The 27,200-nt window shown below is 35.6% G+C and overlaps 1 protein-coding gene across 1 annotated transcript; it reads left to right on the top strand.

Moving 5' to 3' along the window:
- The first annotated feature begins 24,922 nt into the window (after window positions 1–24,922).
- LOC149184108 (uncharacterized) lies at window positions 24,923–26,444 on the top strand. The gene is made up of 2 exons (XM_089418843.1): window positions 24,923–26,084; window positions 26,156–26,444. Exons 1-2 carry the CDS (start codon window positions 25,663–25,665, stop codon window positions 26,286–26,288), a joined length of 555 nt encoding a protein of 184 aa, XP_089274969.1. The 5' UTR covers window positions 24,923–25,662; the 3' UTR covers window positions 26,289–26,444.
- The last annotated feature ends 756 nt before the right edge of the window (window positions 26,445–27,200 follow it).

Raw genomic sequence — 27,200 nt, forward strand, 5'->3', positions numbered from 1 at the left:
AGAACATATAACTCACATTATTTCTAATCAACAAAAATGAATGAACATTGAAAATGGGATAATAAGGAATCATAGCTCGATTTAATCAATTTTAATCTCAAGTGTTTGTTCTCATATCTTCAAAATAAATAGGCATAAACAAAACATGCTGGTGATATTCATAAATGCAAGAAAGCTAAGAAAGTAGTAAATAATGCAAGAAAGCTAAGAAAGTAGTAAATGCAATGGAAGAGTAGGACGTAAGACAATTTGCATTTTTAAATCCAAACACTAAGAGCGTAGGGTGTTGATTGGAATTGAAATTGTTTTTATCTACGAATAACAAAATATTTCACCACAACCAAAGTTTTGATCTTCAATTCCCATTACTAAGACACAACTGTAATAAATTATCAAGATATGGAGAAAAATTGTTAGAATTCATTTTTCTAATTGTTTATATATCTATATAAAGTAAATTTTATCCTTCAACTGAAAAAAATTAGAAATGGTTTTCTTTGCAAATTTGATAAGCAACTTTTTATTTTAATTTCATTTATATGGGAAAAATTGCATACCCCTCTATCAGAGGCTAAAGGGTTCTTAGAGGGTAATGATGAGTTCAAATTTGAACCCTATATACATACAAACTCAAGTTTAACTAAAACCCAATGCTAGTGAGATAAACTAGAAATACTCTAAATGAAAAAAAATTATGGAGAGGAGTTCAAAATCTAGAAATATTTATGGTTGAGGTATTGATGTATCTCAAGGTTGAGCACAAAAGAAATTATACATATTCCTCATACTAGGCTATTGAATGTGTATCTCAGTGCAATAAAATGGATACATGTTAACTAAAGGTTGAACACCTAAAAAATGACACATGTAGCTCATAATAAAATATATTGTAATTTATTTCTTATTTGTAATTATTTTTTTCTAAGTACAAGTTTTTTCATTATTTCTAATAACTATAATAAATTGAAATGTGTCTTGGTCTTCCACTAGGGAAACTAGGAGAGGCATAAAAGTTCTTTTTCTTTAAGAGCCACACAAAATTTTTAGTAATAGTGTACCAAAAAACCAACAACTTTGTCTGAAATAAGTGGCCTCTAGGGTTATACTCAAGAAAAAAAACAAAGTAACTAGGACTTGATAGTAAATAACCACAGAACATAGTTAACATTCAATACTTTCTAGAGCCTGAGGCTTCCACATGGATAGGATCCCCATTATCTCTTGGAGAACAATCTAGAGCAGGGGGCAAGTCAAGGAAACCTTCAATTTTCTCTAGTCTTTGGTCCATCAAGTGCACTAACACCTATAATTTATTCAATTAAAGAGGCATCTCTTCTCTTGAAGTGTTCCTATCCACCAACACATAGCTGAACAACAACATGAGGTGTTAGTAAAGAACAACTATAATGATTGAGGTGACCCCAAGAGTGGCCTATGTTTGGAACTTGTCTTGCTACTTTGGCAAGCACTGTAGAGTTAGTAATGCATTTTTTCTCATGTGAAATGTCATATTCAACATGGGAAATTTCTTCTTGAAGGCTTGTATTATTAAATAAAATAAAATTGTATTATATTGTTTAATTCTTTTTTGAAAGTTTGGTAGTGGTGAGGCTATATCATGGTCATATCCAAGAATAACATTCAAATAGAGTGGGGAATTGAATCATTGTCTTCAACATCTAGGAGTAACTTAACACTATAGTCATCACCATCTACCCAAAACCCGTTGACATTTTTTTTGTTTACTTTTAAATTAATTATTAATTTTTAATAAAATTTTATTAAATATTTCTTAAACTATCATAAAATATAATTAATAAATAAATCTAATTATTAATAAATTTTAGTTAAAAATATTCTTAACTTTATTAAAAATATGTTAAAATATTATTTAAAAAAAAATCAATCTATTATAATGAAGGATATATATTAAACAACCTAATTATCATATAGATGTGACATTTAATATTTATGAATAATTTATATAATTATATTTAAATATAAATTATTGCCATAATTTAACTATTTTACAGTGTAGCTCACACCGTGTAGCTTATTAGTGATCATTCTATTCAAAAGTATTATATAAATTATTAGATTAAAGGCTCAAAGTCCCGTTGGATTAAGCCAACAAAAAAAAAAAAAAAACATTTTTTTTTTTGTATATTTTCTAATCAATTTTTCTTAAGTATTCGGTAGGGATTTATTAGTATAGAAACATAAATAATTCCTCAAGTAAGAGATCTAAATATAGAGGAAGATATAATCTCCAGGAAAATTTGTAAAGGTATGTTGGAGATGCAAAAAAGAAGACATAAAGAAAATGGTCTTATGATACTCCTTCTATAGAAGAAAAAACCTTTAGATGAAGTAGGGGATGTGTACTTGCCTTTTTCATGCACACATGTATGTCTTGAGGCATGGTTGGTTAACTCAATTGAATCCTCTCATATGACTCGTCACAAGGAGTGGTTTGTGCATATGAAAGGTACGATGGAAATGGCATTTCCCTAGACTCAGTAACATCAGTGATTTAAGATTCTATCCTAGACTCTAGTATCACGTAAAAACGACATAGTATCATAGCGACTTTGAAGGGCTAGTGAATCAAAGTGTGCATAGTGAAGCAGCTCAAAGGTAGCTAGATTATCTAAATCATGGAGGAAAGGGTTCAAATGAAGTTACGGAGATGTGGTCTTGAATAGATTGGAAGTGAGATTGACTGGGAGTTTTGGTGGATTAGTGGAAAACCTAGTGAAAAACAATTTTTTGTAGGGTAGGTGGTTGATCGTGAACTTCCTCTGACTTTCCATGGATTTTTGGGAAAGCTTGAGGATTTATTTGACATGGATTATATTGGTTTGATCGAGATTTCTTCATGTGATGGAATGGAGATTGGCAGACTAGTTTCTTCATTAGATCGTGATATTTCATATCTGAGAGTGGAGGGTGTGCACAGGTGGTGTTTGATCAAGGAGGATGAGTGCTACTAGGACTGAGTTGGGTTGATGATGGAACATGTTCCACCGCAACTTAGACTGACCTTGTAGGACATGAGTTCAGTAGTAGATTAAGTCATTGGAGACCGTGTAGACTCAGAGGGAGTAGCCCTATGGAAGTGTTGAGGTCTTCAGGTTAAGATGAGATGATGCAAAGGAACTATCAATATTACAAGGTTAATTCTATAGAGTATACTATAGTGATGGATGCCATATGGGCTAGTGGTGTCAGTGATGAAGTTGATGGAGACTTCCTAGTGTTGGAGGTGCCTCCCTCGCTAAGAGGAAGTGTTGATATTTGTACCTTGAGAGGTACTCCAAACCCTAGGATAGTGGGTTTTGGAAGAATTGGCACACAAAAGTGACTTGTGGATAAAGAACCCAAGTATGTGGGCTTTGTACCCAATCTCGTGGGTGTGAAACCACCAAGAGAAACCATGGTTTGACATAGGTAGGTGAAGGGGCATCTCTACAGGAGCTAGGGGCCACTTCAAGCACTTAAAAAGGATGTATCAAAATGGAGTTGTGAATTTTTATATGTGGTTGTGGGTTAATTTGTGAAGGAGAGAAGGTCGGCTAGGGCTAGATTAGCCCTCTTGATAGTTCATTGGGAGCACATGTTTGTGTATAAATAAGAGTTAAGTTGATGGAATTTCAACACATCTAAGTGCAAAAATATCACAAGGAGCACATTTGTTTTGGGTCGCATATATAAGGAGCATACTTCATCAAAGATTAGAGGATTTATGGATGATTTCTAGTGATTGTTGATGGTCGAGTTTGATCTGTGGAGGAGGCCAAGACTTGAGGGACGAGTCTAGTTCTATTTGTGCATAGTTTTTGTGGCACATTTCCTATTTTTAGGTGCCAAGATACTCTATATGTAGGCCAAGGTAATTATGGGTAGATTGGTGAAATATTTATGTGTGGTAATATCTCCAAAAGGAGTCACATTCTTTTACAATAGTTGGATAGGAGGGCTGAAGCCTTGTACTCCATTGGAAGGTGTCCAAAAGGCCTAAACAGCGGCTGGAAACTTGCTTAGATACCAGCGTATGGGAGAAATAGCATAAGGGAGAAAGGCCACAATATAGGAGGTTGTTGGAGCATTTTGGAAAGGGCTAATAGGCTATTAGAAGCACTAACCAGAGGATACAACATAGAGAATCCAACCCTAAGGTATGTATTGATGATGTTTTCAAGGGTGATTTGTTGGTAGAGGATAGGGTCTAGATTGGACATTTCAATCAGAAACTCATGGACTTGTTATCACAACAAGAAACTCTCCTAGGTTGTAGCTTGGAGATGCCTGGTAACATATAAATTCAATTTATTTGTTGCAATGGATGAGTGGAAGGGATGATGTTTGTCCAAGCTAGATAACCACTTCTACTTTGTTTCACTCCAGACATGCGTGAACACCCCCAGACTACAACGCTTTAGACTACCAACTACTCGCAATTTAGAGATAAGGTGAATATGGAGAATACTGACCACACCAGCAGATGCACAAGACCATGTGATGGCCGGATGCAACCAGTAAGAAGCCTGTAAATCTATTCTACTAATGCATAGACAGGATGACAATTCACTGACACTAGATGGAAAGAAACCTGGATAACCTATTCAATGATACATTCAACAATCTAACACATAGATAAGTTGACAGCTTTCTAGTGCTAAACTTTAAGGATCAAGAATACAACATATCAGGCACAACTTAGAACGGAGAGAAAGTGGAAAGTGAGAAGTTAATAGCAAAAGAATCTTGTATTATCTGAAAATGAAGACGAGACGTTGCAAGTGGCAAAATATCCACAGTCTCTAGAAGTTGAACCTTACATCAAAACATCAACCATTAACCCTGATTACATCCTTCTTCTGGGTATTTATAGAGTTTCATTACAAAGGCGCTTGACCGTTTAGGTATGGAGGGGTCATAATTGACCACCAACTGCATTTAACGGCCTGATGGAGTCTCTGACTGTGTTTGCTTGTTGTAGTGGGTGAATCCGATCTGATCAGGTGTTGTGTTGTCCTCTTAGGCAGTTGGAGTGTTCGTATCAGTGTAGCTCCATAACTGGTAAATGCAGTTACAAGATCGTGCTTGTCCTTTCTCTCCCTTAGCCATACTTCCTGTTAAACATGGTTGTTGAGGCTTTACTGTGACTGGTATAGGCATGCTGGTCACCTCCCTTCGTCGAGCAAATGGACTAGTGGGGGACGTGGGGTGCATGGGCAAACAGATAGTCGGGATGATAAGGAAGGATGACCGTCGGATCGGGAGAATATACGGTCGAGATGGCTCGACGGAGTCTGTCGGACGATGTGGGAGCGGGTTGATTTTAGGCCGTTAGATCTTGGGCGGCCAGATCTAACGGTGATCGGGCAATGAAGCTGCGCGATATTTATCGGGCGGGTGGATAGGTTAGGCGGTAAACAGTATTGCTCGCACCGCCTTCGGGTATGAAGTGGTAAAAAGGACAGGGGCGTGCGATCCCACTCAGTGATAGACATGTAGCAGCAGATGAGAGAGAAAAAACACTCTCATTGCGCGCTAACGTTCGATTGGGTTATAGGTGCGGGGAGAGAAAATGCTGTCGATCTCAACGGAGATGATCAGACAGTGGGGAAATGATCGCGCAGGTTACTTTATCGGGCGCGACGAGAGCCATTATCTGTGGGAGGAAATCAACAGCGGGGAAACGATTAAGGTTTTAGCAAGCACGCGAGGGCGTATGGGAGGGTTTTATGAGGGTTTAGGCCTTTGCGCTTGGGGCTTAAAGTAAAAATGGATTTTGTTGGGTTTAGAGGAAAAATAGAGGAAACAGAGATGAAGGAAGAATGAGCGGGGTAAAGGAGAAAGGAGAAAATGACCATTATGAGCTTCTTTTGAGCATAACCATGTGGACCAAGCTTATTTCCGACTTTAGAAAATCATCCTTATATAGCAGGGCTAACAAGACTATTGAAGGGAAGCATGAGAGTGGACCAAGTGTGGCCTAGAGTAGCACCTTAATTGACTAAGGTGGCTTCTAGAAGAGGCAAAGTTGGATAAACCTAAAGAGAAACTTGTGGAGGGTTGTAGGGGATTTATTCAAGCCCTACAGAACAAGTCTCCTAAATTATTAAGGGATTGTTAGAAGTGGAAAAATAAGATCTCACAGGTATGATCAACTAGGAGCAGTTTGTAGCCCTAGACTTGTCTTGTGAGAAGGACATCTACAACAGAAATTTGGCAGTCCTCCATACCCTAAGTTCATTATTGGAGAAGGAAATTTGATAGTGATAGTGGGAAGCCCTCTAGCCCTAAGTGTGTCTTCATTGGGAAACATAGGAATTCACTAGTGGGAAGAAAGTACTAAAACAGATGAGGAGTAGCAGTGCGGGGTTGAGAGTTGTGAACACATCTATAATAGTCGTAATGTGTTAATGTATTGAAGGACTAACGATCAACTAGAGAGTAGTTGGAGACAATTTTAGTGACCTAATGGAGTTGGTTCATTAATAGAGGCAGATTATAGTTGTTGCAAATCTGGAACTGAAAGACAAGGCAAATGTGTATAGGGTATGACAAATGCAACTGTGAGGAGCTCTACAACATCTAGACATTCAAAGTAATTTGTAAGGGTAGATTGATTATCAAAAGACTCAAAGCAAGCCCTAGTTGTTGTTATCTTGTATCAAAGTATGTATGAGGGTCATTATCTATAGTATGGGAGCTCTAGACTATTGTATTATCAATTTGTTAATATAACGAAGTTGGGTTGTAAAAAATTGTAAATAAGTTTTCTATATTTGTTCACATGTTAAGTTACTACTATATATTATTCCACTGTGAAAAGTCGTCTTATTGTGATACTTGGATTGGTAGCGTCAGTGATTTAAGATTTTGTAATAGACTCCAGTATTATATAAAAAAATAGTATGGTTTGGTAAAAAAAGCCTAAACATCTCATGGTAAATGGCTATGATGTCTATGTACATATTCCAAATAAAACTAGGTCTAAACTATATATCTTTATTGGCTATAAAGATGGTTTAAAAGGTTATAAGATTTGGAACATGGAAACTAAGAAGATTGTGTATAATTCAGATGTATTATCTAGAGAAATCAAATATAGTTTAAAATAGGAAGTCCTTCCAAGGGAGATAAAACCAAAGAAGATAGAGTTTGAATGGAATGATGATATATCAAAATCTACAGAAAAGAACAAAATTGATAGAAGAAGAACCACATATTTCATTATTGGTAAGATCAAATAAGGAAATAAGGGTAGGTGCAAGATAATGATGGTATTTAATGAACGAGATAATGTTTTCATTATATTCCTCCTTTCGAGAGGACAAAAATCGATCTAAAGATCACCCAATTTGGTCAAGCAGAAGTTGAGTTATGACTTATTTTATTCATACATGTATTATGGAATGGGTTAGACCTAACCACATGGGTAATTGCTTAACCCCAAGTGGACTCTCATGAAAGCCTATGAATGGAAGATACCTTAAGCTCATTTAGACACATTCAATCAAGCCATATTCTCTTCTATTATTGTCTTGGTTCGCATAGGTTTGTCTAAGGAAAGTTCGCACAAGGGTCTGTAATCTCAAGATCGAAGCTCGCATTGATCTAGAGAGTTCTAGCCCCTGGACGTTGGGACAAAACTAGTCATTTTAGTCCCTGGACGCTTGCACATAAGCCTATGAGAGCATCCAGAGACTTGTAGACATTGGCACAAAATCTTATGAGAGATTCCAGGGTTCTAGAAGTAATTCTAGAGGTGTTAGTCCCTGGACGCTCGCATAGAGTGGTCCTGAGAGCGTCCAGGAGGTCTCGGACACATGCACAGTAACTATAAGAGAGTGTCCAAGGGTTTTTTAGCAGATCTAGTGAGTTGGTCTCTGGACGCATGCACAGAATGGTTTGGGAGCATCCGGGCTGCCATAGACATTGACATACAGTTCACAGAGAGCATCCCGGTCTGTTATAGACGCTCGCACAACTCCTCCTCCCTGTGTCTAAGACTCAAAGATAAGATTTCAGTATTCTGAAGTTTCTGCTCAGTGTTCGGCAATGTTCAACACACTGATAGTAGTATCAAGTAGTCATCTACAGTCAGTGACAAGATATTACAGTCATCAGAATCAGGGTTTTATTTTCAAGCATGATTAGATCTGTTTCATGGATATCATAGTTTTTTTGTTGCATAGATAAAGTTATGGATCATTGTACTCTCTTTTTCTAAATCATTTGATGACGATCTAAGAAGAATAAGATTTGCAAAGGTTTTCCCCATAGTGGGTTTTACCCTGGTCTCAGACCAATCCTGGTGTCTCTATGTGTGTGCATGCTTTTCTTTTACTGTTCCTTTTATGTTCTGTTGCATTGATGATGATGATGATCATGTTATTTCTATATAATTGCATATGATGATGTATAATGGTGTAGATCTGAATAATTTCATGATGATATGGGGTAAACTTAATGTATTAATGATGAAAAGCAATTATCAAAGAAAATAAAAATGTACCCCTATGAAAATTTAACAAAAACAAATGCCAATATTAACTGCCGAGTTAATAAATCAAAACAATGCGCCATATATGGGGTGGACAGGGTTTGAACCCTATCCGCCCCCACCAAATCTGCCAAGCTTAACCATTGGGCCAACAACCCATAGCTTGGCTAATCCGCTAAAAAAATTATATAAGAGCTCAATTCATTTTCCTAGGGAGTGAGACGAAGGTCTGGGCACGAAACCCTAAGCGGTAGGGATAGTGGAACCATGAGCGAGGGAATCCACTAGATGCTGAAAAGATTCCCTCAGAGGGTTAGAGGTACCAATATCAGAATTTGACAAGTTTATAGTAATTTTTGCACATTTTCTCTCCAGGAGTCCAACCATGTGATCTGTTTCCCCATCTGAGCAACAAAAATTCAGGCATCTAGCAGTAAGGAATCATTGCAGAATCTTGTGCAATTTAAAAGATTCCCTTGGAGGCTAATTTTTTACCGAGGCAGAATGATGCCAACTTTATAGTAATTTTTCATAGAATTTCGCAGGGAGTGTATGAGTGTGCTCATAATATTCATTCAAGCAGCAGATTTTTCGGCCATCCTCGGGAAGGAATCTTTGGGGAATCTTCGAGATTCCCGAGGGTCCAAAATTTGATGGTGTCATAAAGGGGCAAATTTTATAGTCGTTTGACACAATTTCGCACCACGAATTCAGTGGTGCAGTCCATTTTGTTAGCTGAGATTTTCATTTTCTATCCATCCCTGAAAGTGGAGGTAAATGATGCAGTTATGCCATGTCTTTCTTCTGATTTGCTGAGATGATGTTTGTTGTTGAGGTCCTTGTTACTATTGTGTTGAAAGGATGCTTGTATGCCACATCATGGCATCGACCCAATTAATATATCCTCTATTTTGTAGGTTTTAACTATATACAATTAATTATTGCACATAGATTCTTAATAAAATATAAAATATTCAATTGCAAACACACACATTAACACAAATATTTTATCCTAGAAACCCAAACTCAGAAAACCAATAAGATTTTTCTAATATATTCTTCTATATAGTGTTATAACACAATATATATCCCACGACATCCATAAACCACCAATAAATTAACCATGGATTAGAATACAATTGTAGTTTTCTAATTAAAACTAGAAAAACCATGGGCAAAAGCTCCATATACCACAAAACCACTTTTAGCAAAAAACAATGTGCCAAAAATGGATGTAGAAAACCACCATTATTTTCTTTTGGATCTGGGGGGGGAGGGCACTACCTTCAAACCCCCATGAAAAAGGGCTACTAACCCCCCTGTAGCCCCCTCACTATTCCCGAAAAAATGTACAACACATATGGATAGTCATGCAAAGAATATAACACATTCCCAACATATTTCCAAATATATTTTTTCCTATATCTAGCTAAGTCTCTTTAGCGAGGCCTTCTAAAATATCCATTTGAGCACCTATCATTGCAAATGTCATAAGTGACCTTTCTATTGTTTCAAAGATGCGATAATGGATTCTTCTAATATCATTTTCAATATTAGAGGGGATCAAATGAGGATATAATTGAAGATGATTATTACGGAGCCTTTCCCATAGGGTTAATAAGGATAATCAACACAAGGAGGGGTTAAAGGTAGGGAGGGTATCATAGTTTCATGGAAATTCCAACATACTACAGAACTATGGGATAGAGTGGAGAATAAAGTCTTTACCAACTATTGCACCAAATTTGATGACGAAATTCCCCTAAGCACATGAATAAATATAATACTTCTTTAATAGAAGGGGCTCCTAGCTATATAAACATACCAATATAGGTCACATATTAGTGAAAAAATAGATAATACCATCCTTATCAAAGAAAGAAGACTAGCATCTCAATGAGATAGAGATATCAATGGTAGGGATAGGGACCACCTAAAGAGAAAAGGCCATGGCGACACCCAACAGAGTCACCTGAGGGCCCCTTTTTCATTGCATCCTAAAAGGTTGAGCCTTTTACCCCTCCTTCAACAAGGGTACCCTAATTTCTTTTAGCTAAAGAAAACACAATTTATAAACCCAAACGTGTGAAATTTTATGACCTTGTAGGCCATGTGATATGAAGGGTACAAATTTTATCCTAGTTCCCCTTGGGTGGACAAAAATGACTTAGTATTATTAGCCCCCATCTTCATTATATAAGAATCTATGATGCTTGCTGTAATTATTCCCTGGTGGGTGGTAACTCCTTCTCTTGAGAAAACTTTGGAGATAGTGTGGTTTGGATCTATTAGGATGCATGGATTATAGGAACATTTATTATTATTGTCCCTATAACACTTATCAGACTATGTAAGGGTGGAAACACCTATTTCATTATTATCTTAGCACATGTAACTTTTATTCCCCGCAATAAATATTGATCTTATTTATGCACACCACTTTGGCCATGGTCCTCATTTTTCATGGCAGTCTCAAAATACACAATTATTTCACAATCCAAGAGGCAATTTTTTTCATTATCCAAGGCGAGAAATAGGCCTATTACACTCTTCGTGGAATTACAAATTAACTCCAAGTTAGAGCATCCAAAATTCCCTACTCAAAATTCATTTTCTAATTGATTTTAATCCCTTGGGAGGGGTTCATGGGGGCTTCACTAGGGGAGCAATACCATACCACGTGCATTCATATTGGGGGGTATATATTGAGGAAAGAATGAAATAATATATTGAGCATATATTAGGGGGTAAAATTTTTTTATATTGGGAGGTATAAAAATTGGAGATTAAATTTAGTGAAAAAGTATAAAAGGTTATAGAAAATGTTAGTGAAAAAATGGAGATCTACAATATCTAATGAAAGCAGAGGTTTTCTAAATTGGGAAGGTGTATTGGGTTTGTATTGGTAGGGAGTTAAATAATGTGATTTTTAGAGGTGTTTTCTAATACATATCCAAATTAGGAGTATTTTTCAGTATGCCATGAATGCACGTGATATGACAGAAGTTCATTGAGTGAAGCCCCCGTGGAGGGGTTAACTTCTCCTTGGGGAAGTAATGGGGTTAAATATGGAAATGTTGTACCTTTTACAAGTGAAAAAAGGGTCAAACTAGTTCAATAAAGCATCTATTGAACATTCTCAATCCAAGAAGAAAGGAAAGAAAACCCTAACAAATTAAATGAAGTAAATTCCAATGAAAGCCAAGCAAATTAAAGGAGTTTTCTACTTAATATTTGAATGTTGAGCCTCCTCTACAAAACATCAAGCAAGATAAGGATAACATTAGATCTTTATTAACCTTGGAAGAAGGAGGATATATATATATATATATATATATATATATATATATATATAGATATGTATGTATATATGCATACATACATCTTGTGGTGTGCTTCAATTAGCAATACCGGAACATTAGGCTCTTACTGATCTATCAATCAATTTGTATAGGGTAGGGGAAAAAATGTAATGATGAATTTTAATGTAATGACTTAGTCTTCAAGTATGTTGTGGATAACAAGTTAATACTTCTTAATGCTTCTTAGCATAAACTAAGGATTTAAAGGAAGATAGTTGTCAAAAGCCTCATCTATGAATATGAGAGCTCCCTCTCCTCCCAAATTGTTGTAATTGTTGGGATCATTGTGCCATAATGCAATATTTCCACGAACCTTTGGTGGAAAATTTTAAGTATCTTTTTCTTGGTTATTCTTCATAATATTAAGATAATATTGTGATAATTCAATATTGCTAGAAGACTATCAAGATCAATCCATTTTAAGGGAAACATTGTCACTTGGAGGGAGACATCTAGGATAAATGTCTCACCTCTCCTTTGTTGGTGTGAGGTAAGCATTAAATTACCTTATTCGGTCATACCCTAGAGGTTCCTCAACAAGGGTTTTGATTTTATTCCATTCCATAATTAATCATGTGGTTGAATGCTTCTCCTTGGAGGGATCCATTCTAGTAGGTCTTGGTTTCACAAATTGTCTTGATTAGATAACATATTAATTTAACCTCTTAGGGTACCATCCTCTTGTCCTAATCCACAAGCATTAGATAACCAACTTAAGAGGGGCATTCATATTGACCCCATTAAGCCTCAATGGAGATGAGCCATTAACCCTAAAGCCAAAAACCAACCACTTTTTTTTACAAAATTCAATTTCTTGTCTTTTTATTTATTTATGTTATTAAAAAATCCATAAAAATAGAAAACAAAAAAAATAGAAATCCCTTTGTGGATAAAGATCCTATTGGCGGAGGAAAGGTTTCTACCCTTCCCCTCAAGTCAACATGGGAGATTAAAACCCTCGTGCTAGGGGGAGGATCTTGGGGGAGAAAATGACCTATTGCAGAATATAGGGAAGAGTTGCAGTGGAAGGGGAAGAAAGTTGGAGTGATAGAGATTTTATGGTATCAAGAAGGGATTATATATCTAAGGAATGGAGATATTCCCACACATAAATATTTCACCAATCTGCCCATAATTACCTTGGCCTACATATAGAGTATCTTGGCACCTAAAAATAGGAAATGTGCCACCAAAACTATGCACAAATAGAACTAGACTTGTCCCTCAAGTCTTGGCCTCCTCCACAGATCAAACTCGACCATCAACAGTCACTAGAGATCATCCATAAATCCTCTAATATTTGATGAAGTATGCTCCTTATATATGCGGCCCAAAACAAATGTGATCCTTGTGATATTTTTGCACTTAGATGTGTTGAAATTCCTTCAACTTAACTCTTATTTATACACAAACATGTGGCTCCCAATGAACTATCAAGAGGGCTAATCTAGCCCTAGCCAACCTTCTCTCCTTGACAAATTAACCCACAACCACATATAAAAATTCACAACTCCATTTTGATACGTCCTTTTTAAGTGCTTGAAGTGGCCCCTAGCTCCTGTAGGGCTGCCCCTTCACCTCCCTGTGTCAAACCATGGTTTCTCTTGGTGGTTTCACACCCACAAGATTGGGTACAAAGCCCACAGACTTGGGTTCTTTATCCACAAGTCACTTTTGTGTGCCAATTCTTCCAAAACCCACTATCCTAGGGTTTGGAGTACCTCTCAAGGTACAAATATCAACACTTCCTCTTAGCGAGGGAGGTACCTCCAACACTAGGAAGTCTCCATCAACTTCATCACTGACACCACTAGCCCATATGGCATCCATCACTGCAGTATACTCTGTAGAATTAACCTTGTAATATCGATAGTTCCTTTGCATCATCTCATCTTAACCTGAAAACCTCAACACTTCCATAGGGCTACTCCCTCTGAAGCTAGACTCCCTCTAAGTCTACACGGTCTCCAATGACTTAATCTACTACTGACCTCATGTCCTACAAGGCCAGTCTAAGTTGTGGTGGAACATGTTCCATCATCAACCCAACTCAGTCCTACTAACACTCGTCCTCCTGGATCAAACACCACATGTGCACACACTCCACTCTCAGATATGAAACATCACGATCTAATGAAGAAACTAGCCTACCAATCTCCATTCCATCACATGAAGCAATCTCGATTAAACAAATATAATCCATGTCAAATAAATCCTCGAGCTTTCCCAAAAATCCATGGAAAGTTAGAGGAAGTTCATGATCAACCACCTACCCTACAAAAAACTGTTTTTCACCAGGTTTTCCACTAATCCACCAAAACTCCCAGTTAATCTCATTTCCAAGCTATTCAAGACCACATCTCCATGACTTCATTTGAACCCTTTGCTCCATGCTTTAGATAATCTAGCTCCCTTTGAGCTGCTTCACTATGCACACTCTGATTCACTGGCCCTTCAAAGTCGCTCTGATACTATGTTGTTTTTACGTGATACTAGAGTCTAGGATATAATCTTAAATCACTAATGTTACCTATCCAAGTATCACAAAAAGGCTACTTTGCATAGTAGAATAATATACTTTTAAATTTGTCAAACACTTTAGATTTCTTCCTCACAAAATAAATTTACATATTTCTTGAGAAGTCATCTATAAATGAGACATAATGCATATAGTTTCCTAGTGATTGAACCAACGCATTTCTGAACACATCATTATGCACCCACTACAATATTTATTTTTTTTCCATAGTAGAGGATAATGTTATCTGATTATGTTTCTTGTATAGGAAATGCTCATATAAATCAAAATATAGAGGGTAATTATACATACATTCTACCATACCTTTACCATGTAGTGCTTGAAGGCCTTTCTTTCTATTATGTCCCAGTTTTTTATTCCATAGCATAGTCTTATTTCTAAATACTATAGGATTTTTTTCTTCTTTAGTTCCATTATGAGGAACAAAGGGATTTTTGCACCCATCACTAATAGTCCTTCTCAATATCTTACATAGAGTTCAAAGCTTAACTCCTCTTGGTAATACCATTGCTCCTTGAACTATTCTATACATTTTCTTTTCAAACATTGTTTTTACACCTGCATCACTCATCTTGATTATTGAAATCAAATATATGGTCAATACTGTGATGCGTAGAACACCAGAGAGTGTTTTAATCCTTCCATCCATGAGATTCAATGTGAATTTTCCTCGTCTTATGGTTTTGGTTGTCGATAAATATCATAGGAAAATGTCATTTCCATCGTACCTTTCATACACACAAACCACTCATTGTGACGAGTCATATGAGAAGATTCAATTGAGTTAACCAACCATGCCTCAAGATCTACATGTGTGCATGAAAAAAGGCAAGTACACATCCCCTACTTCATCTAAAGGTTTTTTCTACATCTCCAACATACCTTTACAAATTTTCTTGGAGATTATATCTTCCTCTAGATTTAGATCTCTTACTTGAGGAATTATTTTTGTTTCTATACTAATAAATCCCTACTGAATACTTAAGAAAAATTGATTAGAAAATATACCAAAAAAATAAAAAATAAAATAATGATTATTAATTTTTTTGTTGTTGGCTTAATCCAACGAGACTTTGAGCCTTTAATCTAATAATTTATATAATACTTTTGAATAGAATGATCACTAATTAAGCTACACTATAAAATAGCTAAATTATGCCAATATTTTATATTTATATATATATATGTATATATATGTTATTTATAAATATTAAATGATCACATCTATACGATAATTAGGTTGTTTAATATATATCATTCATTATAATAAATTGATTTTTAAAAAAATAATATTTTAACATAGTTTTAATAAAGTTAAGAATATTTTTAACTAAAAATTATTAATAATTAGATTTTTTTTATGAATTATATTTTATGATAATTTAAGAATTATTTAATAAAATTTAGTAAAAATTAAATGTCGACAGGTTTTGGATAGATGGTGATGATTGTGTTGTTAAGTTACTCCTACATGTTGAAGACAATGATTCAATTCCTTGCTCTATTCGAATGTTATTCTTGGATATGACCATGATATAGCCTCACCACTACCAAACTTTCAAAAAAAAATTAAACAATATAATACAATTTAATTTTTTTTAATAATACAAGCCTTCAAGAAGAAATTTCCCATGTTGAATGTGACATTTCACATGAGAAAAAATGCATTACTAACTCTAAGGTGCTTGCTAAAGTAGCAAGACAAGTTCCAAACATAGGCCACTCTTGGGGCCAGCTCAATCATTATCGTTGTTCTTTACTAACACCTCATGTTGTTGTTCGGCTATGTGTTGGTGGATAAGAACACTTCGAGAGAAGAGATGCTTCTTTAATTGAATGAATTATAGGTGTTAGTGCACTCGATGGACCAAAGACTAGAGAAAATTGAAGGTTTCCTTGACTTGCCCCCTGCTCTAGATTGTTCTCCAAGAGATAATAGGGATCCTATCCATCTGGAAGCCTCAGGGTCTAGAAAGTATTGAATGTTAACTATGTTTTGTGGTTATTTACTATCAAGTCCTAGTTACTTTGCTTTTTTGCTTGAGTATAACCCTAGAGGCCACTTATTTCAGACAAAGTTGTTGGGTTTTTGGTACACTATTACTAAAAATTTTGTGTGGCTCTTAAAGAAAAAGAAATTTTATGCCTCTCCTAGTTTCCCTAGTGGAAGTTCAAGACACATTTCTATTTATTATAGTTATTAGAAATAATGAAAAAACTTGTAATTAGAAAAAAAATAATTACAAATAAGAAATAAATTACAATAAATTTTATTATGAGCTACATGTGTAATTCTTTGGGTGTTCAACCTTTAGTTGACATGTATCCATTTTATTTCACTGAGACACACATTCAATAGGTTAGTATGAGAAAGATGTATAATTTCTTTTGTGCTCAACCTTGAGATACATCAATACCTCAACCATAAATATTTCTAGATTCTGAACTCCTCACCACAATTTTTTTCCTTTAGAGTATTTCTAGTTTATCTCACTAAAATTGGATTTTAGTTAAACTCGAGTTTGTATGTGTATAGGGTTCAAATTTGAATTCATCATTACCCTCTAAGAACCCTTTAGCCTCTGATAAAGGGGTATACAAGTTTTCCCATAGAAAATGAAAACGTGCAACACAACTGCCTTTATCCATAACATAGTGCTACTGCGTTCGCTTTGTAAGTGAAAGGTACAAATCGAAAGGTCGTGAGTTCAATCGTTGCTGGGAGCTTAGAAGTCTGAAGTGGAAAGATGGGTTCCGCGCAGAATCAGAGACTGGCCCAATCTGCAAACACTGATGATTTGGAACAATACTTTTACCAGTACACTCCCACGAAAGCTTGGTAAAAACCAAAAGCTCATTTCCCTGGACACCTCGGGCAACCGTCTGGTAGGGCCGATTCCGCGGGGTCTCTACGCGGCACGTAGCCTTGCAAAGCTCATCCTATTCAACAAGAGATTCACAGGTGAAATACCTTCGGCTCTAGCTCGTTGCCCGACATTGTGGCACACACGACTCGAATCGTGAAATACTTTGAGTTCGCCTCCTTTTGCCACAGCCAGCTGAGCTCTTGATGCATTGCTATATGCCATGAGATGAAACTGATTAACCACTCCTGAGTTTGAAATTAAAATATCTAGAATTTGGGTGGGCGTTTTCAAAATTCAAATGACTATCGCATTAACGCAGGTACTGCAGCTCGCGTCAGTATTTTCTGGTGAAAGCTAGAGTCCTTTCCCGGCTGGAGGGCTATCCCTTTACATGCCCATGTATGCATGGTGAATTTTCTAGGCGATTGCTGGCCCACTTGAGGTCCCATCATAGTACTCTTAAACCACATTGAATACCCAATATCATAGCAAATATTGCTTGCCTCCAAATATTACACAAGGTTTCCGAATTTAATAATAACCGCACCATAGAATTAGTGCTCCCGCACAAAACAAAGATTAGTGCTCCATTGTAAATGTAATTGGACCGACGATTCTGACCGTAGCGAAGAACCAGTAGACGATCTCCACGTATTGCTCAGTTTCGAACCAAAGGCCGAGGCTGCCGAGCCTGGGAGATGTTTGATGTTTGAGGTCTATTTCCTGCGGGATTACTGGTAATTACTTTTAGCAAACAAATTTCCGCGATTCGATTAGGTTACCTCCAGAATTTACTGGTAATTACTTTTAGCAAAAAAATTTCGGCATTGAGTACATTTTTCTTCGGCCAAACGTGTCTTTTCAAGTGGATTCAAGAGAACATCGTTATCAGGAACCTTTAACATTTTTTTTTTCTCAAAAGGAAGGTTACCGGTTAGATATAATCAAATTTAATAATTTTTTCCTCAAAAGTAAGATTATTTGTTAGTTAATGATAATCAAATATATACAATAATAACATCATTTTAATTATCAAATTATACAATATTCATGGAATTCTGATGATGCCAAAACAAAAAATGTTGTTATCAACGTTAATATTAAATTTAAAACTTTGTTCAAATTTCGAATTGATAGTCTATAATTTTTATAAAGAAAATACAAAAATCTAAGTTCAATTTAAAACTTTGATCAAATTTTGAATGGATGGTTGATAATTTTTATAAAGAAAATACAAAAATATATTTTAATAAAATAAGGTTAATCAGTTTACTTTATTTATATTGATGATGGGTTTATTTTGGAATAAAATTTTCAAAATTTAATTTAATTATCAAATATTTATTCAATGAATAATAAAATTTTTGTTTTTAGATAATATTCTATAATATTTTTATAAATAATCACAGATTGAGATATATTTCTAAAGTAGTTATGTTTTTTTGTTTTTTTAATTAAATTTATTAATTAAAAAATATATATTATATGAATATGTGTTATGGTTTTTGGGATATGTAATATAAGTAAGCCGTGTTATTGGCCCATAATATTATCACATAGTCTATTATGGGTTAAGATTCTCCATGATTAAGTGAGAGTAAATCTCAATGATAAGAATCAAGTTACATATTTTTTTTGAGAGATATATGTTTAACCTATGTATTGATTCCTTTTATAATTAATAATGAAATTATAGTTTAAAATAAAATTATAATTTTGGTTTTTATGATTTCTTTGAATCTTTGTAATGTGATATCTATCATGAGATAAGTGTTTTGATGCCTCTCAATATTTACCAATTAACTATTTCATTTATAAAAATCTCCTCATATCAACATTAATACACTTCAATTTCTAAATATTGTAAACTAGCATTTGCACCAAATGTTGCAAAAGAAATACCGTAAGGCATAAATGTAAATGGTCATTGAAAATAAGAATTAATAAAGAAAATTGCATGCAAAGGTAGAAGATAAACACTATATACTAATAACAAAAATCTATTGTCAATGCACTACATTGAATGGTCATATCCTTTGTCTATTTAAAATATTGATGAAACTATTTCACCTGATTCCATGGCCTTGTCCACAAGTAACCTATTCAATGTTAAGATTGGAAGTGCCTTCCAAAATACGAATACAATCATCTCATGCACAACCAAAGTTAAAACTATTATCTTTAATACAATAGTTCTCCTTTCTCCAACAATTTTAGAATGTTGTTGGAAAATATAATCCACCTGAACTTGCACTGCTTTATTATTCTCGGAAACTATTTCACTGGAGAAATGCCCCTCTCATATATATAATCTAAACAGTTAGTAGCAACGCTTGCCAAAGATTAACGCTTCAGAGTCGATAGCAACATTCTCAGAGGTAGAAGGTCAAGGTATCTGGGGTCTACCTAATGTCAATGTTGTTGATCTAAGCTTCAACATTTTTGTGGGTGAAATCATCAGTGAGATCAGAAAACGAATTTGTAGTGGTTGGCCACTCAAAACAACCAATTTTCTGACAACTTGGTGCTAGTGACATAACTTCTTGTTCTAGGAAGGAAATAAGGGACACCAATCATATTACCATTGATTTGATCAAAAGTGCTTAAATTCTGTAAATTATGTTAACTTGTCTTTAATTATACAATACATTTTCACTTATAAATTAAAAATCCAATATAACATCGTTGGAAATCTTATTAATAACAAAAAATAATGATGCAAAAATGCCCCTCATACGTATAATCTAAACAGAGTCGATAGCAACATTCTCAGAGGTGGAAGGTCAAGGTATCTGGGGTCTACCTAATGTCAATGTTGTTGATCTAAGCTTCAACATTTTTGTGGGTGAAATCATCACTGAGATCAGAAAAAGAATCTGTAGTGGTTGGCCACTCAAAAGAACCAATTTTCTAACAACTTGGTGCTAGTGACATACCTTCTTGTTCCAAGAAGAAAATGTTGGTTTATAGGAGTTTGAAACCTCTTATAGTCAATGGGAATTCAGTTGGATCGTCTCCCTCCTTTCTAATATTCCTTAGATGCTCTTGGTCATCTTTTACCTACTAGACAAGATCTAAACAAGATCATCAGGGAGGACATCTACAAGCAGTTCGTCCAGGTCACCTGGGTCAATCCTCCAAGAGGGTTGCGCCCAAAGATGGCCTTCTACGCTGAGCACTTCTTAGAGTTGAGAGACAGGCTCATTGTTCGACCCCAGTATACATTTCACCACTGGATGCATGCTCTTCGCATTCCTCTAGGCCAGTTCAGAGTAGGTTCTCATAGACTTCAGGTAGAGATAGACCACCAGGTGGATAGACTAGACAGACTCTGCCAAGTATGTCATTTACAAGAAGTGGAGATCGAGGTGCACTTCATCCTTGGATGCCCTATCTACTATGAGATCAAAGGAAGGTTTCATTGCTTGTTCAGATATTCTTGGACCCTTGCCGACCTTTTCAAGTACCCCGATCAGAGATTTTTGGCCCTATATATGCAGAAGGCTCTTAGGTTCCAAGTGCATATTCTTCAACCTCCCATTAGACCAGACCCCACACAGAGGATCCGACATTTTTCATGGTACTACCTTTAGACAGGGGCACCAAGAGATCAATTGACACAAGTACGTATCCAGATTGCAGATCAATGAGGATCTGTGGGACCTCACCCTACCACACAATATCTCAGCAAAAGTTCTATCTCAGATCTGTTCCTGGGAGATAGACTAGGTCCTCCAACATTCAGCAGTGTGTGAACCCCCCCATGATACAATTTAGTGGACAATCAGCACTTGCCATCGGCTCTTCATTAGGTCATCAGACTTTATTGAGTTTCTTCAGTATTATTCATTCAGCCTCAAATGTTAGTAGAGATGGGTCTGATCCTTAGACCTATTAGCTCCTGGACCTTCTCCGCTAGGGCGAGATGTTGATTTACTTCATTCATTGTATCTTTGATTTACTTCATGCATTATATCTTTGATAGTAGGCCGTTTGGTTCTCCTGCTTTGTATATACATCAGTGTACTCAACAGTCCCTTTGACGTACTTTGTGGTCATTAGTTGGACATAAATATAATTATCTTATCTTATCTTATGTTATCTAGATCCCTATCTAGGTTTTCAGAGCCAATTATAGTATTTAAGCACTACATGTACAGGTTTATCCACAAATTTATTCACGAGGCCATCCTGTATCATTGAAACAAAGAATATACCGTCACATGAGCAAATTTGATGAGTGGAGCTCGAACAGATCAATGAGGATTGAAATTTAGTAGCTATCATATGATGTCCAATTTACTTTAAAATTGTTATTACTTTTTCTTTATTTCATTATTGCAGCGAGGAATAACATAGCATAATACTAGATAACAATTTATACCACGAAACATGATCTCATTTAACCTGTATTTATATGTTTCTTAAATTTCATGAAACTCATTATAATTTAGTTGTCAAATTAGTAGTGCAGATAGTTATTATTGGCTACTATTGACTAATGCAGGGTGACTCATCATTTTTATTTAAGAAGAACCATGCTACTTGGAATTACTCCTTTGGGTCATGAGCCATTAACATGTTTCCTTAAGTCCAAGGAAAATAAACTTTTAGCGAAACAAAATTAGTTTTAGAGCATACTACAAATCCATAACCCTCAATACTTAAAACTACAATGTAATTTCTCTTTTTACACAAACACAAATAAATTCCTTAAACCATAATGCAAAGACATTTAGATTATTAAATGATTTTGTAAAAATTATTAAATTTAATTATTTTTAGTTTATATTATTAAAAAAAAAGAAAATAAATTATTTAAAATAAAAGAAATATATGCTTGGAAACTTTCAAACAGATTTGAAATGATAATTTAAAGTTTCAGATTTATATAACACAATCTCAAGACTCTCTTTTCTTTATCTTCAATATTCAACAATCTCAAAACTCTCCTTTTTATCTTTAATATTCAACAATATTTTATATAAAATTGTAGTCATATAAATAGGATGTGATTTTACGCCTTCTATTTTAATAACAAGTTTGCAATATGATTGCATTATGGATGGAAAGAACACATGTAAGCTAAGATGAAAGTACTCTCTAGCCTTCCAATATCTTCATGCCAGTTCCCACCATTTCCCTGCTCAGAAGATGGGGGTTCTCAATACCCTTGCTACCAGGGCCCTAAGGATCTCGGATAAAAAGAGCTTTGAGAAAGAAAATCCCATCTCCTGGATGTCTTTGTTGAGAATGGTTATAGTAGATACATGGGACAGAAGGCTTTCATAAAAGCTGCCAGGAATTCTCTTACTAAAAGGGAACCGAAGGAGCGTATTCCAGGTGTCCATCTTTCGTTTGTTCAAGGGACCACTGATAAGATTGCAAGGATTCTCAAGATGCATAGTATCCCTGTAACCTTTAGGCCCCTTAACACCATTCGTATGTCCCTCAGATCAACAAAGGATCCTATCGACCCTAAGGATATGAAAGGGGTATATGTTATCCCTTATTCCTGTGGGACCCCCTATATTGGGGAGACGAGCCACTCCATCAATCAAAGGATTAGTGAAAATGCAACTGACCTTAAGCATAGGAGATCAAAGTCTTCGGCTTTAGCTGAGCATGCGGAAAAAACCAATCATCATGTTTGTATTGAAGAGGCTAGTGTCATTGCTAGGGTTTCTCAGTTCCATCATCGGAAATTTAGCGAAGCTTTGGAAATTGAAAAGAGGCCGAGCAATCTCAATAGAGAGGATGGTTGGAAAATTAGTAGATGTTGGGTCCCAGCTCTCTCTTCCTAGTCGCTTCCTTCCTTTCCGCCCCTCCTCCTCCCCTCCCCTCGTTTTTGGTCTCTTCTGTTTATAATCATTTAATAATTTTTTATTTATTTTTTAATTAATTAATTAATTAATTAATATTATTATTATTATTTTAATTTTTTTTTTATTGGATTGTGTCTGTAATTTATTTATTTTTATATTTTATTTTAATTTAATTTATTTATTTTTATATTTACTGTATTTTTTTTAATGTATTTTATTTAGTTATTTTTATTTTATTTTTATTTTTATTTTCATAGTTATTCATGGGTCTTATTCCTTATTTAATTTTACTATATATTTTAATTTGTCAATGACTCTATTTATAGTTAATTATACATTCTTTTCTAATAGTTATAGTTTCTATATATTTATTTAAGTGTTAATCCCTTTTAACAACCAATTAAATTAAATTACTTATTTAGTCCCTTATTACATCTAACTTCCTATTAAATTAAATTATTTTTATTATTTTTATTTTTATTTTTAGGACCCTAGTCCATTTTAGCCGTTGGCCTAGCTAGCCGTTGGAGGCTCTGCTCAAGCTATTTAACCTGCAAAGTTGGATCTGGTTCTTCAACTTGTCCTGACGATGAACCACACTGGCTGGTTCGAAACGCATCGACAAATGATAGATCTTGTGACTTGCGCCGAAAAATCTCGCATAAATTAATAAATTCATTATAACGAATTTATGTTAGGAATATTTTAATTAAAAACCAAGTCCTCTCTTTTTATGCCCACTGATAGCAATAATCGAAAAACCAAAGAAAGGGTTCTTTGCAAATTGCAATCCTAGTAGTAATAGATAAAATGAACATTTATCTTTGCAATGTCTACATCGAGTGAATAATATGCAATTTTTTTTTTTAATTATTATAGAAATGAATATTTCATAAAATTTAAAAAATAATGTATAAAAAGAGAATGATTTTTTTTTTCTTTTTTTTTTATTATTATTTTTTTATTTAGTTTTTTGTTTTTCAATTCAGAAATGAATATTTTAAATTTTTTTAAGGCTTTTATAGATATATATATATATATATATATATATATATATATAGATATATATATATATATATATATATATATATATATATATATATATCTATATATATATATATATTTTATATTAATTTGTAAACATGAATTTATTTTTTAATCAACCTTTCATGATAAGGGAATGTGGAAAGCGTCCTTTAACTGTTCATGGCATTAGTTTAATATAACACAAAATAAATAAGGGAATTTAAAAAGCATCCTTTAACTTTTCAGGCCACTATTTTAGGGAGTTGTCTATAATGCGACTTTTTGGAGATTCCGGTGACGGAATCCGGTGGAAGAAATTGAGGTTAAATCTTGATTTGTTGCAGTTAAAATGGTTTTTTCATTGAATATTTGGATTCAACACCCTGAAAAACCCCTGGGATGCTTTGATTGTGCAGAAACTAGCTATCAAACTTGCGATTCCAATAAATTGCTGCCGGATTTTGACCGAAAAAACCCACCGGAAAGGCTTCCAAAAAGTCGCATTATAGACAACTGCCTATTTTAGTTTGTATTTATATAATTAAAGCCTTTAAATGAAGAAAAGCACAAGTAATAAAACTTAACATAATTAACACAGTGCAGAGTGAGGGTTAGTTCTCGAACCTTCTTGCCCCACCCTCCCGATGTACCTGCGGGCAGCTTGCCACATGGGTTTACCTCCGCGGTTGATCTACGCCAAGCTTATCTGACGACTCAGGATTGTTGAGGCGTGGTAAGGGTAACGACCCCAGGGGAAGCAAGGAAAACACCGCCATTTGTTTAGTGGTTCGACTAAGAGAATAACTTTGCAACCAGTTCACCATTGGGGTTACAGAGGCAGGTTCCCGGATAGTTTTGTATTGTCACCAGGCACGATAATACCTCTGCTCATGATTCTGAGTCTTAACATTTTTTCTTTCCTCCGTCTTTCAAGCAGTAACCCTGTCATACTTTTTCTATTGCAGCAGCGGGGAGGTTTGCTTTTTCTATTGCAGCAGCGGGGATTCTTCAGATCTGCAGGGGCTCTGCTATATACAATTGGGTCCGTGACTATTTTCGATCGGATGACCGTTGTTTGATATATTGCATGATTTGGGTAGCCACGTTTTGAAGATAAGTGCTTTTATTTCTTGAGACCCATTTGAATTTTGAGGGATTTAGGATGAATTTGTGATGGCCCTGTGCTTTCATTTGGAAATACTCATAGTTACTTGCATAGAACGTCATGAGTTCGAAACTGCACGAACTGGAAACTCCCGAAATGAAACTCGAGGAGATCCATGCGGCAGACGGGTCGCCTAGAAACTCCCGAAATGAAACTCGAGGAGATCCATGTGGAAAACGGGTCGCCAGGGGAACAGGATCAACAAGGACAGGACCTGCGGTCGAAACGTTTCGGCCCCGAAAGCTCCTCGCCCAGATACGAGTTGCGGACTTCAAATAAGAATGAAATGTGGCCGAATGTCTCAACAAATCACAGAGTGGAAAGTCCTTTCCTAGAGGAGCTTCGACCAAGAGACGAAGGATGCCTAAACCGACACTGGATGATTCTGACGAAAAACGGACAATTCCGGAGTTTCATGGTATTGATGGTAGACTGGTTCAGCAAGCCAGGTCTATCATGGATATCAGAGAGAAACTTAAACCAGCAAATGAGGATAGGGAGAGTCCAATTGCTAGCGTGTCCAACCGTTCTAGCAGTATTGATGGTAGTCGGGTTCAGCATGCAAGGTCTATGACGGATGCCGGTCAGCAACTTAAACCATCAAACGAGGATAGGAGGAACCCAATTGCTAGCGTATCCATCAGAAATGCGGGTCTATCCATGACACACGGTGTTCGCCGTCTGGAGGTGACAGGTTCCGCCACCTCGGTCGACTGGGTTGAGACCTCTTTCATGAGGGTTCAGATTCACGAGGGATACTCTGCATTCCTCTGTAGACAGAGGTATGTACCCAGGTTTAGCTTTTCCTCTTAAAGAGTTTGGAAACCCTAATTCAATTTTCTCTTTCCTGCAGGACTTCTCCAAATGGGTGGTTTGAAAGGGACACAATGCCTCTGCCATCTTCAACCACAGGTTGGCATTCTGAGGCTAGATATAACCTCTGTATGTTGGTTAGGAAAAACTTACAGTTCTGGGTATTATTTTGAAACCCTTGCAGGGGTTCTGTTTGAGTTCGGTTTTTACAGCAGAATATGTAATAGACTACTTGTTATGATTTAGCCGTCGAGGCCACAGCTTCTTGGCGTTGCCATTTAATTGTATTTCTAAATTTTAATCTGAATCCAGTGTAATTTAATTATGAACTGTGCATGAATGTCTTTTTCTGTTCTGAACATTTAAATCTCAGTTAATCTCCACTGAAAAGGCAGATTTAACCCCTCTTTACCAACACATTAATTAACTCGTTTTCATCATATTATCTATGTTTTCATTTCTATAGTGTATTCGCAATACATACTTCAGCCTGAAGTCGGCCTATATGATTAGTTGTTTCACTGCATAATATTTTCATTTTCAGATCAGTGGCTAGGTAACAGAGGTTTCAGTCCTCATTCTTCTCTATTTTTTTTTTGAAATTTTAATCCCTTATGTTAAAGGAATTATGTCCAGTAAAGTCCAGAACAATTTAAGTTTTTAACTGGCCTGTCTCTAAAAACGTTTTCCTTCACTCTGATTGTACCTTAGTCTCCAACCCAACAACAGACCTTGGCTCTTTGGTCTGCAGATTTCCCAGGGTTTGGAAGTCTTTCGCTACCTATTAACAGTACCCTCTTACAGGTTTAAAGTTTCCAGAATGAACAGTTAATTGAACAACCTGTGGGTTGCCATGGACCCTTACCCTCGATAAGGGTAGCATTTTTTTTACAACGGCTTGTTAGATGGGTTCTTAAACAACTATTTAGACAGGCCTGGAACGGTCCAGAACCGCCTTCCAGTTGCACTGCTACTACAACAGGTTTAATGTAAATTCCCTCTACGTTTTCCATTTTAGTTTACAATTAAGACACATTTGTACAATATTATAATTGTGTAAGCAATATTCATCAAGGAATTACACA

The sequence above is a fragment of the Pinus tabuliformis genome, chromosome 3_2 (genome assembly GCF_031772625.1).
Source record: "Pinus tabuliformis cultivar Carrire ecotype Pingquan chromosome 3_2, CPIR1, whole genome shotgun sequence".
In the NCBI taxonomy this organism is placed as follows: domain Eukaryota; kingdom Viridiplantae; phylum Streptophyta; class Pinopsida; order Pinales; family Pinaceae; genus Pinus; species Pinus tabuliformis.

Excerpts from the sequence above, each read along its gene's own strand:
- LOC149184108 (XM_089418843.1), top strand. The coding sequence starts at position 25,663 with ATGCCTAAACCGACACTGGATGATTCTGACGAAAAACGGACAATTCCG. Across the intron at positions 26,085-26,155 it reads GCATTCCTCTGTAGACAGAG|GACTTCTCCAAATGGGTGGT; the intron begins GTATGTACCCAG and ends TCTTTCCTGCAG.